This window comes from Oncorhynchus nerka, linkage group LG7 (genome assembly GCF_034236695.1).
Source record: "Oncorhynchus nerka isolate Pitt River linkage group LG7, Oner_Uvic_2.0, whole genome shotgun sequence".
NCBI lineage: Eukaryota > Metazoa > Chordata > Actinopteri > Salmoniformes > Salmonidae > Oncorhynchus > Oncorhynchus nerka.
Window position 1 is genome coordinate 26,415,567 of NC_088402.1, and position 17,943 is coordinate 26,433,509.

The 17,943-nt window shown below is 47.0% G+C and overlaps 1 protein-coding gene across 1 annotated transcript; it reads left to right on the forward strand.

The window, feature by feature from the left end:
- Positions 1–8,420: 8,420 nt before the first annotated feature.
- LOC115132706 (cyclin-dependent kinase 5 activator 1-like) lies at positions 8,421–17,718 on the forward strand. The gene is made up of 2 exons (XM_029665427.2): positions 8,421–9,076; positions 9,715–17,718. The coding sequence occupies exon 2, from the start codon at positions 9,944–9,946 to the stop codon at positions 10,931–10,933; it is 990 nt and encodes a 329-aa protein (XP_029521287.1). The 5' UTR covers positions 8,421–9,076; positions 9,715–9,943; the 3' UTR covers positions 10,934–17,718.
- Positions 17,719–17,943: the final 225 nt, after the last annotated feature.

The following is a 17,943-nucleotide window of genomic DNA, read 5'->3' on the forward strand; positions in this document are numbered from 1 at the left end:
AATAACATTTGATTTGATTAGATTTTCTAAAAAGTGATACAAATGTGAAAGGAATGTCAAACATTCTTCCTCCCGTTGAAGTTTCTATATGAGAATTGAATCTGAGATATCAAAAATATTTTAAGTCCACACTCACATGGAATCGCCCTATTGGGCCCTGGTCAAAAGTAGTGCACTATTTAGGGAATAGGGTGCCATTTGGGATGTCGCCGCTGTTTTCTCCCTCCAATCTGTGTCGTGGTGTTGGCCGCCGAGCCGGATCCAACAGGGCCCCTTTCATAGCTGCTAGTAGCCAGTCTCGGTCAGCTGTTCTGGGGAGGGCAGGCAGCCCTGCAGCTGTTCCTCCAGGGTGGAGGAGGGAAGGGGGTAGGGGCAGTGAATGAGGAGATCTCCCCAGCTAGGTCCCAAATTACACCCTATTCCCTGTATAATGCACTACTTAAATGTAGTGCACTATACTGCATAGGGAATAGGGTGACATTTGGAACACAACCCTCCTATTCAGCTGCATGTCCAATCAGCAAGCTCACTGTGATCAACTACACTAGGGGCATAAAACAACAAAGATTGGTCTATGCCAATAGTAGACTTTTCCCTTGGCTTGTGATGCTTTGATGTTGTTTTCTTGCATCTGTACTGTAGGTTGATGCTAGAAAGTGGCTGGTCATGTAGTCTACAGTGTATTTGTGGATGATGAACTAACTGCAAAGGCATGGTTGTGTTCTGCGCTATGTGATCTCATTCACACGGACTTATTGATGACACAACAGGGGAAACAGAGTAGGGAAACTGTCAATAATGGATGTTTGAGGCAGGTCATAAATGGTTGAGAATCTTAGGCATCAGCATCCTGCCAAACAGAGGCTTTGAATCAAATTAGGAACTGGTGCCTTTTTTTGTTCCATTTGTTATATTATTTATTTGCTTTGGATGGTCCCATGTGGATCAGTTGGCAGAGCATGTTGCGTGCAATGCATTGGTTGTGGGTTTGATTCCTACCACTGAGAAAGTACAACAATATATTCACTCACTACTATATGTTGCTCTGGATAAGAGTGTCTGCTCAAATGTAAAAATGTAGACCAACTTTCATCTGGACTGACATACTTCCCTAACTCATTCATCGATTCAGTCTCTTGAAACACATTTTAGCATAGCAACCTAGATAATAGGGAGACTTTTTTCCTGTTTCTACAGCACAATAACCCATAAGCAGGCCTTCATGACTTGAGAACTGTTTTATTAGATTGTTGTTTCAACGTGTGTTTATTATATAACCTTCTTTGGGAAATATGAGCTGCCTGTCAACACTTTCTGTCTGTCTGTCTGTCTGTCTGTCTGTCTGTCTGTCTGTGTCTGTCTGTCTGTCCTCATCACAACAGAATAGTGTGACAGCAGGTCGGACCTCATAACAACAACAGGAAGTGAGTGACACAACACAACACTCTTCAATCATTCAGTCAGTCATCACCACAGAGGAAGTCATGATGAATCCATGTCTCATCTCAGCCGCAAATGCCCACAATGGCCAGAAGCCATCTAATAACCCATGGCTGTGCTGCTTCCAATAGACCCTAACCAATAGGGTCTATTCAGTTTACACTCTTAAGGCCGGTTTCCAGGACACAGATTCAGTTTAGTAGGTAGTCCTGGACTAAAAAGCATTCTAAATGGAGAATCTCTATTGAAAGTATTTTTTTTAGTCCAGGACTAGGCTTCATCCATGTCTGGGAAACTACCCTTTAGAGAGTTCAATTATATTTATGTTGATGGCCTTCCCACTGGGCACAAACTTTTTGAATCAACATTGTTTCAGTGTAATTTGTCAATGTATTGTGGTGTGTAATCTACATAGAAAATACACTGGATTTGAAAAAAGTAATCAACTGTTGTTTTGAGGATGAAATTTCAACCACAGGATTATGTCATCATAACCAAATTTGAACATAGACAAACCTTGTACGAAAAAAGCAGAACTTTTAGGCTGGGCAGCACCTTATACTAGAGAATAGGATGCCACCTTTCCAACAAGTCGGTATGTCAACTTTCTGCCCTGCTAGAGCTGCCCCGGTCAACTGTAAGTGCTGTTCTTGTGAAGTGGAAACGTCTAACAGCAACAACAGCTAGGCGTGAAGTGGTGGGCCACACAAGCTCACAGAACGGGACCACCGAGTGCTGAAGCACGTAGCGCATAAAAATCATCTGTCCTCATTTGCAACGCTCACTACCGAGTTCCAAACTGCTTATGGAAGCAACATCAGCACAACAACTGTTCGCCGGGAGCTTCATGAAATGGGTTTCCATGGCTGAGCAGCCATACACAAGCCTAAGATCACCATGCGCAATGCCACGGGTCAGCTGGAGTGGTGTAAAGCTTGCCGCCATTGGAGTCTAGAGCAGTGGAAACACGTCCTCTGGAGTGATGAATCACGCTTTACCATCTGATAGTCCGATTGACAAATCTGGGTTTGGTGGATGCCAGAAGAACGCTAACTGCCTGAATGCATAGTGCCAACTGTAAAGTTAGGCAGAGGAGGAATAATGGGGCTGTTTTTCATGTTTCGTGCTAAGCCCCTTAGTTCCAGCGTGGGGAAATCTTAACGCTATAGCATGTAATGACATTCTAGATTATTCTGTGCTTCCAACTTTGTGGCAACAGTTTGGGAAAGGCCCTTTCCAGTTTCAGCATGACAGTGCCCCTTTGCACAAAGTGAGGTCCACACAGAAATGGTTTGTTGTGATCGGTGTGGAAGAACTTGACTGGCCTGCACAGAGCCCTGACCTCAACCCCATCGAACACCTTTGGCATGGAACGCGGACTGCGAGCCAGGTCTAATCGCCCAACATCAGTGGCCGACCTCACTAATGCTCTTGTGGCTGAATCGAAGAAAAGTCCCTGCAGCAAAGTTCCAACATCTAGTGGAAAGCCTTCCCAGAATAGTGGAGTCTGTGATAGCAGCAAAGGGGGGGAGGGGGACTATCTCCATATTAATGCCCATGATTTTGGAATGAGATGTTCGACGAGCAGGGGTCCACATCCTTTTGGTCATGTAGTGTATTTGTCACTAACTATTACCAATGTGCTATCGTGAGAATTATTGTTGAGAGGTCTCCACTTAAAAGCTAAATAGATTCACTGTTGCTATTGAAGCCATTCCAAAGGCTAGGTTTAACAGAGCAAATTAAATGTGACCATACATTATCCTCACATATCATCAATGTTGCTATTTAGGCCTACATAGCATTTGCAAAGTCACCAACAGCTATTGTTTCAATTTAACCCAGAATTTAAAAAAAAATGGACAATACAATCAAATTGTATTTGTCAAATGTGCCAAATACAACAGCATTTCACCTTAAAGTGAAAGGGCCTTCCTCTTATACTACCTGGTATAGAGGTCCTGGATGGCAGGAAGTTTGGCCCCAGTGATGTACTGGGCCGTACACACTACCCTCTGTAGTGCCTTGCGATCGGAGGCCGAGCAGTTGCCATACCAGGCAGTGATGCAACCAATCAGGATGCTCTCGATGGTGCAGCTGTACAACTTTGAGGATCTGAGGATCAATGCCAAAACTTTTCAGTCTCCTGAGGGGGAATAGGCTTTGTCGTGCCCTCTTCACAACTGTCTTTGAGTGTTTTGACCATGATACAGTAGTTTGTTGGTGATGAGGACACCAAGAAACTTGAAGCTCTCAACCTGCTCCACTGCAGCCCCGTCAATGAGAATGGGGTGTGCTCGGTCCTCCTTTGCCTGTAGTCCACAAACATCTCCTTTGTCTTGATCACATTGAGGGAGAGGTTGTTATCCTGGCACCTGACGGCCAGGTCACTGACCTCCTCCCTATAGGCTCATCATTGTCGGTGATCAGGCCTACCACTGTTGTGTCATCTGCTAACTTAATGATGGTGTTGGAGTCATGCCTGGCCTTGCAGTCATGGCCTTGCAGTGGCCTTGCAGTCATGAGTGAACAAGGAGTACAGGAGGGGACAGAGCACGCACCCCTGAGGGGCCCCCGTGTTGAGGATCAGTGTGGCAAATGTGCTGTTACCTGCCCTTACCACCTGGGGGAAGCCCATCAAAAAGTATAGGATCCAGTCGCAGAGGGAGGTGTTAAGTCCAAGGGTTAAGTCCAAGCTTTGAGGGCACTATGGGTGTTGAATGCTGAGCTGTAGTCAATGAATAGCATTCTCACATAGGTGTTACTATTGTCCAGGTGTGAAAGGACAGTGTGGAGTGCAATACAGATTGCATTATTTGTGGATCTGTTGGGGCGGAATGCAAATTGTAGTGGATCTATAGTTTCTGGGATAATGGTGTTGAAGACCAGCCTTTCAAAGCACTTCATGGCTACAGACGTGAGAGCTACGGGTCAGTAGTCATTTAGGCAGGTTAACTTAGTGTTCTTGGGCACAGGGACTATGGTGGTCTGCTTGAAACATATTATTACAGACTCAGTCAGGGACAAGTTGAAAATGTCAATGAAGACATTTGCAAGTTGGTCAGCGCATGCTCGCAGTACACGTCCTGGTTATCTGTCTGGTAATGCAATAGGCCGAGGCTTTAGTGATATTGAATTGTGTTTGGTTGTCAATGCAACCAAATATCAACATTTGAAGGACATTTGTATTCTGCTTGAATAGTTCCATCTGTGCCACTGGCTTTAATTTCCGTTTATCTACAAATAAATCATTGACATGTTGGATTGACGTCTCCATCTCAACCAAAAATCAAGGTTAAAGAATAGTACTAAATGAAATTAAAATGTAATTTAAAGTGCATTTAAAGTTAGATTTTGTCCTATTTTGTCCCCGGTGCGCAGGCATAGCCCGGTGCGATACATAGCAGCGCCTCGTATCGGCCGGGCTAGAGTGGGCATCGAGCCACGTGCCATGAAGCCGGCCCAGCGCATCTGGTCTCCAGTGCGTCTCACAGCCCAGTGCGGTCTATTCCACCTCGCCGTACTGGCCTGGCTACGGGGAGCATTCAACCAGGTAAGGTTGGGCAGGCTCAGTGCTCGAGAGCTCTAGTGCGCCTTCACGGTCCGGTCTATCCAGTGCCACCTCACACCAGCCCTCCGGTGAAAGGCCCCCGCATCAGGCTGTCTCTCTGTCTCCTTCCTACAGGTGCTCCCGCCTGCTCAGCGCTGTCAGAGTCTTTCTCCTGCCCAGCGCTGCCAGAGTCGCCCGTCTGTCCTGAGCTGCCAGAGTCTCCCGTCTGTCCTGAGCTGCCAGAGTCTCCCGTCTGTCCTGAGCTGCCAGAGTCTCCCGTCTGTCCTGAGCTGCCAGAGTCTCCCGTCTGTCCTGAGCTGTCCCGTCTGTCCTGAGCTCTCCCGTCTGTCCTGAGCTGCCAGAGTCTCCCGTCTGTGCTGAGCTGCCAGAGTCTCCCGTCTGTCCTGAGCTGCCAGAGTCGCCCGTCTGTCCTGAGCTGCCAGAGTCGCCCGTCTGTCCTGAGCTGCCAGAGTCGCCCGTCTGTCCTGAGCTGCCAGAGCCGCCCGTCAGCCAGGAGCTGCCAGAGCCGCCCGTCAGCCAGGAGCTGCCAGAGCCGCCCGTCAGCCAGGAGCTGCCAGAGCCGCCCGTCAGCCAGGAGCTGCCAGAGCCGCCAGTCAGCCAGGAGCAGCCAGAGACGTCAGTCAGCCAGGAGCTGCCAGAGCCGTCCGTCAGCCAGGAGCTGCCAGAGCCGCCAGTCAGCCAGGAGCAGCCAGAGACGTCAGTCAGCCAGGAGCTGTCAGAGCCGTCCGTCAGCCAGGAGCTGCCAGAATCGCCCTTCACTCCGGAGCTGCCGGAGTCTCCCGCCTGTCCTGTGCTGCCGGAATCTCCCGTCCATTCGGGACCCGTGGCTAGGGTCCCCAGTCCGAGGTCAGCGGTGAGGGTCGCCGCTCTCTTAAGAGGCCACAGAGGCGGGCTAAGAGGCGGACAAGGACTATGGTGGACTAAATGACAAGGACTACAAGGACTAAATGTTTTAAAAATAAAAAAAAACAGGGAACCTTATTTACATAAGTATTCTGACCCTTTGCTATAAGGCTGAAGATGTTGCTCAGGTGCATCCTGTTTCCACTGATCATCTTTGAGATGTTTCTACAACTTGATTGGAGTCCACCTGTGGTAAATTCAATTGACTGGACATGATTTTGAAAGGTACACACCTGTCTGCATAAGGTCCCACAGTTGACAGTGCATGTCTGAGCAAGAAGCTATGAGGTCGAAGGAATTGTCCATAGAGCTCTGAGACAGGATTGTGTCGAGGCACAGATCTGGGGAAGGGTACAAAAAATATCTGAAGCATTGATGGTATCCCATGAACACAGTGGCCTCCATCATCCTTAAATGGAAGGGGTTTGGAACCACCTGGACTCTTCCTAGAGCCAGCCAAACTGAGCAATCGGGGGAGAAGGGGGAGAGCTCCAGATTTCCTCTGTGGGGATGGGAAAACCTTCCAGAAGGACAGCCATCTCTGCAGCACTCCACCAATCAGGCTTTTATGGTAGAGTGGCCAGACAAAAGCCACTCCTCAGTAAAAGGAACATGGCAATCTCCATGCAGGCTTTCAAAAGGAACCTAAAGACTCTCAGACCACGAAAAACAAGATTCTCTGGTCTGATGATACCAATATTGAACTCTTTGGCCTGAATTCCAAGTGTCACGTCTGGAGGAAACCTGGCACCTCCCTTCGGTGAAGTATGGTGGTGGCAGCATCATGCTGCGGTGATGTTTTTCAGCGGCAGGGACTGAGAGACCAGGATCGAGGGAAAGATGAATGGAGCAAAGTACAGAGAGATACTTGATGAAAATCTGCTCCAGAGCTCTCAGGACCTCAGACTGTCTGAGTCTCTGAATGTCCTTGAGTGGCCCAGCCAGAGCCCGAACTTGAACCCAATCGAACATCTCTGGAGAGACCTGAAAATAGCTGTGCAACAACACTCCCCAACCAACCTGACCGAGATTGAGAGGATCTGCAGAAAAGAATGGGAGAAACTCCCCAAATAAAGGTGTGCCAAGCTTGTAGCATCATACCCAAGAATACTCTAGGCTAAAATCGCTGCCAAAGGTGCTTCAGCAAAGTACAGAGGAAAGGGTCTGAATACTTATGTATGTGAGAATGCTATTCATTGACTACAGCGCAGCGTTCAAGGCCATAGTGCCCTCAAAGCTCATCACTAAGCTAAGGACCCTGGGATGAAACTCCTCCCTCTAGAACTGGATCCTGAACTTCCTGACGGGCCGCCCCCAGGTGGTAACGGTAGGTAACAACACATCCACCACGCTGACCTTCAACAAGTGCTCAGCCCCCTCCTGTGCTCCCTGTTCACTCATGACTGCATCGGCCAGGCACAACTCCAACACCATCATTAAGTTTGCAGATGACACAACAGTGGTAGGCCTGATCACAAAACAAATATGAGACAGCCTATAGGGAGGAGGTCAGAGACCTGGCCGTGTGGTGCCAGGACAACAACTTCACCCTCAACGTGATCAAGACAAAGTAGAAGATTGTGGACTACAGGAAAAGGAGGACCGAGCACGCCCCCATTCTCATTGACGGGGCTGTAGTGGAGCAGATTGAGCTTCAAGTTCCTTGGTGTGTACATCACCAACAAACTAACATGGTCCAAACACACCAAGAAAATCGTGAAGAGGGCACACTGAAAATGTTTGTCATGTGTCCTCAGATCCTCAAAAGGTTCTACAGCTGCACCATCAAGAGCATCCTGACTGGTTGCATCACTGCCTGGTATGGCAACTGCTCGGCCTCCGACAGCAAAGCACTACAGAGGGTAGTGCGTACCGGCCAGTAAATCACTGGGGCCAAGCTTCCTGCCATCCAGGACCTCCATACCAGGCGGTGTCAAAGACTCCAGCCACCCTAGTCATGGACTGTTCTCTCTGCTACTGCATGGCAAGCGGTGCCGGTGTGCCGAGTCTAGGTCCAAAACAGCTTCTACCTGTAGGCCTCTACAAATCTGGTTCATCCTTGGGAGGAATTTCCAAATGCCTGAAGGTACCACGTTCATCTGTACAAGCAATAGCATACTAGAATAAACACCATGGGACCACGCTGCCGTCATACCGCTCAGGAAGGAGACGCGTTCTGTCTCCTAGAGATTAACGTACTTTGGTGCGAAAAGTTTAAAAACTGTAAAAACTGACCACCAGTTAGGAGACACACTGAAGCCACTTACCCGTTATCCCACTCCAAACAAACACATGATAAAACAAGCAAAATATCGTAATCTACAGCCACATTTCAAAAAATGTACAATATCACTCGAATGCGAGAAGGATAGTCTTGTGATCTAGCAATGTAGTGTCGAACAACACATTGCCATCAGTGAGTGAGTGTGTTTGTGCGCGCGTCAGGCAGCTGAGCAGTACACGCACCCCTGCTAGGAGGAGTCAGTAAACGATTTGATTATCCGCCTCGCTCAACTCTGTGCGCTCAGTGGTTTACGGGGACCGATTTGAAGGGTTGACAAGGAGAATCGCTTCCCCGGTACCCTGTCCCTCTTCACCGGGTAGCCTAGAAGCATAGTATGCTATCCCTGTCCCTCCGCTCGTTCCACGTTGAACAGAATGGCCAGAGACGCATAGAGAACTGTCTGGATTTTGAAGGTGAAGGACTTTGTATTTACATAAAGTTCTGTAGGCTATAAATACTGCGTATTTGATCGCGAGGATGGCTGCGAATATGGAATTAATCGAAAGGACAGTAAGGTCCGATATCAGAGTGAAAGTTTGCACAGCACTCCCTCTGAGATGGAGACGCGAATAACATAATAATTTATTCACTTTTTCTCATAACGGAGCGGCCTTTTGGATTTATTGTCTGCAGCTATTACGCGGCGCCGGACACCTGCACCCGACTTGGCCGAGACGGCTTCTACGCGGCTCTCCGCGCAATAACAAATTGCTCAGAAGCGCTTCTTGAACTGAATCGATCATTTCTACTCGTATCTGAATTGTTGTCAATGGTAGGCTACTTCCACACAGGCAGTTCATTTGTTGCGCTTTGTTGTGCAGTTCTGTAAATCACTGAATGCGACGGATAGGTGACAGTGGACATCCGATAATAAATTGGTGAGCACCTCTCCTCTCTTCATATTGATTATTATACATCCTCTTTGTAGTTACATGCAGGTATTTTATAAATGTTACATTATCCTGGTAATTATTTTCTGTGTTTGAGGGGATTCATTCATTGTGTGATGTTATTGTCTGAGGTTGGGGTTTGCGGCTTTATGCTCTTGTTATAGTGCGCACTGTGACATGTTGTTGTAACCTGTCCTAGAATATCATTGTGTTTTGTGAGGGGAAAAAAGTTATTGATTTATCCCACTGCAGTAGCCTAGGTTACAATATGTTGCATTGATTAGACAACTATTGCTGCATGTACAGGCTGTCTGAGTCAGTCTAGTGACTAAAGAGACAGGCGCATGAGGAACAGTCCTCACTAGGCTAGGGAATTAATTGTCTGTACTAGCTCTGGTCCAGGGCGTTAGTTCGCGGTCGTAGATGTTAGTAGAAGAACACGCACTAACGTCCTGGACCAGAGCTTTGTCTTTGATATGCATGTGGGAATAATGTAGCGTCGCTGCTTGACCGGATTTTTTTATATAACATTATAAAACGTTATTACAAATGTATTATTTTAAATGTTAAAGTATTACCTTGTTTATTCTCAAAATCATACGTTTGCCTGTTCTTATGTGTTGCAGATACTGGATGTGTCTTCATGGGCATTTGAATAGTGTCAGCATCAACTGAAAAGTAACAAAGCTCAACTAAGCTTTATAAATGTCTTCCTCAGTCATCTCTTCATATCGCTTCTCCGTCCAGTATTCACTGCCTGAATTGTAATAGCTAAAACAGGAGAGAACTGTGCCTCCACCTCGCCCCTGTCCAAATTCAAAGCCAGTGTAATATTCTTTACAGCACTGACTCACAATGGGCACAGTACTATCCCTTTCCCCTGCATTCAGGAAGAACAGCTACTATGACACGCGGCCTGGCTCACTCAACCACTACCCGAGCCTGAGCAGCCGTTCGCTCAACACTCAGAAAGACCGCGCCAGTGGCCTGAAACGGGGACAGTCAATCTTTCTCCCAGCCCTCACCTGGAAACGCCTTGTCGCCTCCACCAAGAAACGAGGGGGCTCTAAGAAATGTCCTGGGGGTCCGGGGTCACTTGGAGACCCCCTCAACAACAACAACAACATCTACCAGAAGGATCCGGTGTTGCACCTCAACCGTGAGAATGTCAAGAAGTCTCTGTCGTGTGCCAACCTCTCAAGCTACGACGGGCCAACGGGACTGGGTCTGGGGATAGGCTTCGGCCAGGGGCACTACAGCTATGGCATGGGCATGAAGCCCCAGCAGCTGTCCTCTGTCAAGAAGGTGCCCCACCACGGAACGGCTGCCTCATCCCCCAAGCGCATCATTGTCCAGGCGTCCACCAGTGAACTTCTCCGGTGCCTGGGTGAGTTCCTGTGTGGCCGCTGCTACCGGCTGAAACACCTCTCCCCTGCGGACCCGGTGCTGTGGCTGCGGGCGGTGGACCGCTCTCTGCTCCTCCAGGGCTGGCAGGATCAGGCCTTCGTGACTCCGGCCAACGTGGTGTTTGTCTACATGCTGTGTCGTGATGTGGTGGATGGAGACCTGGTGGCGTCAGAGCACGAGCTTCAGGCCACACTACTCACCTGTCTCTACCTGTCCTATTCCTACATGGGCAATGAGATATCCTACCCACTGAAACCTTTTCTGGTGGAGGCTGGCAAGGAGGCCTTCTGGGACCGCTGCCTAGCCATCATCGACGCCACCAGCGCCAAGATGTTGCGTATCAACGCCGACCCGCACTTCTTCACCCAGGTGTTTGCTGAGCTGAAGAGTGAAGGGGGCTGCAGCCCACAGGACTACAGCCGCGTGCTGGACCGGTGAGAGGAGGGGTAGTGGGGTACAACCTCCCCCCCCCCCCGTCTAATGGTACATCCCGAGACCCTGCCATTAACCATCAGTGAGCGATCCACATTAAGACAATGGGGAAACTTGTCCCCCTAAGACTAGATCAGAAATTTGCATGTGTCATCAATAGGGTTGAGTGCTTATGTTGTTAGCACAAGCCCTTTTGTGTTATGTAATACTCACCTGATTTTACTTGAATGGTGGAACCATTTGGTCCACCTGTCCTTCGTGACCCCATTCTCACCTCTTGTGTCTCAGTGAGCTGGGGGAACAGAAACAGTCATCTCAGCTGTTCCCCCCTCCAGTCTCTCCCAACTCTCCTCCCTTCCCTCTCCCCACTCTCCTCCCTTCCCTCTCCCCACTCGCCCCCTTTCTCCCCTCTCCCCTATCTCCTCCCTCCCATTTCCTCTATCTCCTCTCTCCCCTCTCCTCTCTCCCGTCTCTTCCCTCACTTCTCCCCTCTCCTCTCTATCTTCTCTCCCCTCTCCCCCTCTCTCCTTTCTCCTCTTTCCTTTGCCCTCTCTCCCCTTCCATCTTCCCTATGCTCTCTCCCCTCTCCTCTCTCTCCTCCTTCCCCTCTCTCCTCTCCCCTCTCCTCGCTTTCCTCCCTCTACTCTCTCCTCCCCTCTCCCACCTCTACCACAGCCAATAATCCCTGTCTGAATGTGATAGCAACATCCGTTGCATGGAACAGTTTTTTTGTCAGAAAAAAAGGCATTCACTATTACAACCACATACAGAGCCGGGTCAGGCGTTCTAAACAGTGATTGGTTGGGTCATAAGCAACCCAAGGGAATGGCATTTCAATAACAACATTTTTACCTAGAAGATCATGGACATCATTACCTATAAATGACTTTGCGCTAAGTCAACAGACCTAACTGAAGACATAACAGGACGTTACAATAGGACATACAGGCATATATTATGGTAGTGTACTAAATTCCTTATCTAAGTAACAAAACCCCATGTTGCCTAGGTCCCATGTTATCTAGGTCCCATGTTGCCAAGGTCCCATATTATCTAGGTCCCATGTCATCTAGGTCCACTTGATTCTGTCTGTCGTGTGCTTGGTCATCAGTAAAACAAAACAAACAGTGTTTTGCAGGATTCTTTTTTCAACAGAGGGGCATCTGACCTGAGGGAAAAGCTAGAACAGCTACCAACCCATTAAGACCATTCACTCAGTTTACGTCCCAAATGGCACCCTATTTCTTAAATAATGCACTACTTTAGACCAGAGTCCTTTGGACCCTGGTCAAAAGTATTGCACTATATAAGGACTATGGTGCCATTTAGGACAGAGCGTAAAAAAACATCTGTAGGGTGCAGGGCCGTTTGTGTCTCTCTCCAGCTATCATTTAATCTAAGGGTCTCCTGGTGGAAGCAAAATACGACCTTATTTTGCATGTGTGTGTGTGCTTTTGTGTATGTGGGTATGTTATTGGCAGATAGCGAGGTTCATCAGCTGTTTACCCCATCAGTCCTTTGTTCCCTGGCTGTGCCTGTCATCAGGGCACCCGGCCGCTGCTACTGTGGCATTAATGAGACTACACCCCCCACCTCCTCCTCCACCACTCCTCCAGTCTTACTCTGGCCCCATACCCTCCATCCACCTCTGTCCCCCTCTAGGCTACTCTACAGGACTAGAGGTTCAGTCACTGGCTAATCCAGGCTTGCCTGGAATTTAGTCACGCACGCAAGCACACACACACACACACACACACACACACACACACACACACACACACACACACACACACACACACACACACACACACACACACACACACACACACACACACACTTAAATACCTAGTCTCCTGCGCCGGGAGTCCCCTGAAACAATGTATGAGAGGGAGAGAGGAGGGGTGTAGATATGAGTCTCACGTGCCCTGTAAAAGAGGTAGCTGAAGGTGGTCCTTAGTCCCAGTGCAAGGCTGGCCTGGAATGGCAAGATGTGTGCAGTTGTGGTTAAATGCTGCTGTTATTGTTGTTAGCCTCGCTGTCTCATTCTAGGGATTACATCTGTGTCACAAATGGCTCCTTATTCTGTTTATAGTGCACTACTTTTGACCAGGACCCATAGGCCTTGTTGTTCTCCTCTTTATAAAATGTTTTTAATGAAACCTTGGAATTTCTGGTTCACACGTTTTGATCTAAGTCACATGTGCTCTAATGTGTGTTTGTGTCTGTCAGGAATAGACCACAGATGTACCTCAGGGCCAGAGGGCGGGATTTTTTCTGTGTGCAAGCTGTGCTCATAAAAATATATTTATCATGGTTGCCAAGGCATTAAAAAAATCTGATTTGAAATATGAACAGAGAGCGCGAGAGGCTTTGGATCCTCTCATTCCCTTCTGGCCATGGCAGACTGTTAGCCTGCTAATGAGCAAAACTACAATAGCTACAATATGAAAACGAGGTGTGTAGAATGTAGAAACACACCTAAGGTGAGACATGGGAATTGTCCCAAATGGCCCATAGCGCTCATAAGATCCATAGGCCCCTGGTCAAAATTAGTGCACTATGTAGGGAATAGGGTGCTATTTTGGGATGCACCCATACAATAGGATCACAAAGATAGTTACTCCCGGTATGAGAGGGTGAGGACGTTCTTCTATCGCCTTCTATGCAGACAGGTCTTGCTGCCAAACCAATTGTATTTCTGTTGATGCTAAAGCAACATAACAGCCTCTCAGTCTCTCTTCACTCTGATTCTGGATGAGAGTGCTATAGGTTGCAATGGGTTGCTATGGGTTTGTTGAACCAAGGCAACTGGTCTACTGTCCTAGACCTAGAAGACATGTTTCAGGGTCTGGAACCTTGGCGCTCAATGCTCCTCTTTCGCCCAGACGGGTGGTGGGTGGCACATTCAGGAACAGTATATGGCAGTACTGTGCTGTGCCACCCTAACCGTCCCCTCCCCCTCCCCCATGCCAGGCAAAATGCATTTACACACTTATGTTATGTGGGCTGAGCATACTGTACTGGAATACCCCCCCACACACACCTATCTATGGATTTACACTCCACTCTCTGACTGACAAACCCTCACGCTAGATCCGCCCCTTGACACGTGCATACAGTACATACACACACACTCAAGCAGACACACACACCGTGGTAATCCACGATTAATCCTCCCATCCAATCAAATAGAGCAAGGGGGAATAAGTAAATGCCAAAAGGTTCAAAATCTGATGAGATTTGGTCTTGCCACTTCCATCCTTCCCTCTGCGTTGGCCCTCCGCTCAGCCTTCCAATTCATGACACACTCCTTATAACAACTTGGAGGTCCCCCAAGACCAATGGACAAACCTCATGTTCACTCCTTCCGCTCAGACCGAGGCTTATTGGTGTTGGAGGCAGTCCAGTCCAGTGGTTCCTGCCTGCCTGCCCAGAGGCCTTGTATTTCTATATAAGAAGTGGGAGACTAGAGCTGGGCGAGGTTAGCAAGGATGTCTCATTGCTGGGGACCACCGTCTCTGTTTCAGGAACCTTGGTCGACGGCCATCTTGGAAGACAGCCGGTCACTCCTATTGTTGTGGACGTTGTTGTGCATTCAGTACGACACTGGCCACTGTCCAGCACTCAAGGCCTCTAGTGTGTTGACAGCAATGAACCCTATCCCCCTCCTCTTACCCGCTCCTCCTTTCTCCTCCTCTCCCTTATCCCCGTCTCGCTTTCCACACACTCGGCTGTTGTTCCCCTGCCTGTTGCCATTTGATTGGATGTTCCACCACATTGTGGAGAGAGGAGCAGATAGAATGGTGGTGTTTGTTGGCCAACAGTCAGTCACAGACACAGCCTTAGTAATGGGGCTCTATGGCCTCTATCTATACCGTGTGTTGTATGCTATCCTGTCTATAGGGGTGATAGCGATTGCACGTGGGTCATATTATTGGGAGGATTTTGCTTACACCAGGAGTCTCCTAGTCAAGTCCTGTTCTCCTCTTATGTTATATTATTGCATCTTTTAGGGAAATCGTAAGATGTTGCATGTCTATGTGTGTGACCTTTTAGGCATCATAACGTTAAAACGCGTACACGCTACATGTAACTGGCAGTTTTGTTGGAAATCATCATTCAATTGATGTCAGTGGGAGATAGGCATGAAGATTTCAGTTATGTGTATGGATCTCAAGTTAAGATGTGGCCCATACAGGTTACAGCTATGGGACTACGCTGTAGTCCATGTGAACAAGAGTATTTCTTACTGTAAAGTACGTGTAGTCCATGGAGATATAGAGAGAGACACAGGCCCTGCAGATGGTATATTTATTATTAGCATGTTATTGTAATGTGACATCCATCAACCTTGAGTCCACCCTCACCTTCAACTTAAGCAGATTACCCCTTTATCTCTTTACCTCCACCCACCCAAACAAAACCTTGAGCTGGATCCCTGTTTATCCAATCGTATGCCTATACCTTACCTGTTTCTCTGTTTCCAACCAATCATATGCTACTCAACAGGAACTGTGACTCTACCTGTCCAATCAAACACCTCAGCAGAACCCTGGAACTCGGTTTGACTGTTGGATGAAACTACTGATTGGCCGACAGGATATTCTTTGCAACCCCATTGGTCAAGAGATTCTCCTTCACTACAAATGGACTAAATATGGAGAGTCAACCAGGAATAAAACAAAAGACTGTTGGATCCTATTCTATGAAGTACATGGGTAGGACTCAAGCAAAGACTATTGCACATCAACCATCCAGGATATTTCAAATGGATCTCAGGCCCTAGTTTGGCATAGTGGGAGACTGTGGTTTGGCGGGAATATCAGGCGTAGGCTGTTTAAGTCACCATTGCTCTGTGAGTTCTGGTGAACTTGTTTTCTCAGTGTGTTTTTCTGCTGTGTTGGAGTAGAATTTCAATGGCACACCGATAACAGTCTCAGTGCAGACTTAAAGGGATAGTTACAATTACAAAATGACATATTGGTTTGAAATATCCCTTTAAAAGAAGTAGAGAATTGTGCAGCTTAAATATGTTGCTGTGTGACAAAATAAACTGACGACAGGAAAAACCAAACAATAGGTCCTATCTTGTTACTGTGGTGGTGAGCATGCCAGATAGACTAGCATTTTTAGTTTTGTTTTACGTTTGCTTTTTTGTTTTGATTAGCTTTTGCTTTAATGCCGTAAATGTGTTTTGAATTAAATGTTATTTCCTTAACTTAAAAAATGTAATCAGTTCATCCCTAGTCGTGGGAGAAGATCTGATGTCAAACAGTATTAGTATGTAATTCAAGGGGTAATTCAAGTCATGATGACTGTTATGATTATAACTGCACATTTGAAGTGTTATTGTCATTGTGGATGTTATGTTATTGAATGACAGAGATAGAGAATCTACAGTACCTGTATTCTCATTTTATTTTGATGAACCTTTGTCTTTAACATCTCGAAGAATGTGAAATCACGTAAACAATGATAACATAGTTTCTCCCATTTCTCCACCGCTATGTCTTAGTGTTCAAAGATGTCAACACTGCGATTTCAGACACAGCTTTTGACACAACACTGTTCAGACATGGTAGATCTGGTGGTATAATTGGCATCATTGGGATGGGTGGTGGGTCAGGAGGCTGGGTACGTAGGGTCGCATCCCAAACGGTACCCTATATAGGGCACTACTTTTAACCAGAGCCCTATAGACTATATAGGGAATAGAGTAATATTTGGGACACACCCCTAGCTTTCTGTTAGAAGGAAGTGTTTCAGTTTGTGCTTGTCTCACATCCTCTGAGGATGTTGTGAAATGGGCGGATGATTGATTTTCATGAAAACATCAACAATTTTGTAATGGCTGCTGTGTGTATAGCAAATGCATAATCAATGGAATCAATGGCGAGGCCTCATCAATGCGACAACAGACGGTGAATTGATGCACAATGGAAGACATTGTAGTGATCAGATCACAGACAGGCGTCCCCACACAAGCACCTCCGGTCCTTACCCTCATTGTAGCTATGTCTTAACCCACAGCACTGCATATAACTGAGGCCTCTGCTTCTTTTCAAGGCTACATAGCACTCCTATTTATATGAAAGGAAAATACTTAAACAAAATCCTGAACAAAACATCAATAAAGAACTGTCTGAATGATCAGTGCTTTGAGTTAGACACTTACCTGTTGCCAACCCTCTCATAAGACCTGTACCCTTCAGTCTCCTCTCACCGTTGCTGCCAACTCAACCCTTACCCCAGGTTTCCATGGTTACCTGGCACTGACTGACAATGTCATTGTGATAAAACTCAGTTGAAATGGAGAGACCAGAGTTACTTTTATAAAGCCACCTCATATGTGTGTACAGATGTAGGATCTTACTTTGATCACCCTAGTGTGGGGACTTACCCGCCATGCAGGACATTTAAAACTTGTAGTGTATTTGAGGTTTAAAAAGGATTCTGAAGTTTGTAATTTACACTTTGAAATTTCAGACTTAATTTCTTCCCTTTTGAAAAATGTAACAACCTTACAAAAATGTCCATTAATTATAATCCACATAATAATCCACATTTCCTGTTGCTGCAGGATTATTTTCCTGTTGTAGCAAACTGGCTCAAATGAAGATCCTACATCTGTATGCAACTCGATGTGTCTAATATTGTTGTTGGGGAACACTTGAAGATGAAAACAATGTGACTTTGTTTTTCATGTTAAAATGCAATTTTGTTTCCTTTTTTCATTACGATGTTGATGATTATTACTATTATTATTCAATAAAGTATTGAGGTGAAATTCCTCTCCTGTGGTGTTAACGTTATTTGGGTGATGGCTTAAGAGCTTTATATTGTATGCTCTCTCTCTCCTGTCACACACACTCACTCACACACTCACTCACTCACTCACTCACTCACTCTCTCACACACACACACACACACACACACACACACACACACACACACACACACACACACACACACACACACACACACACACACACACACACACACACACACTCACACAC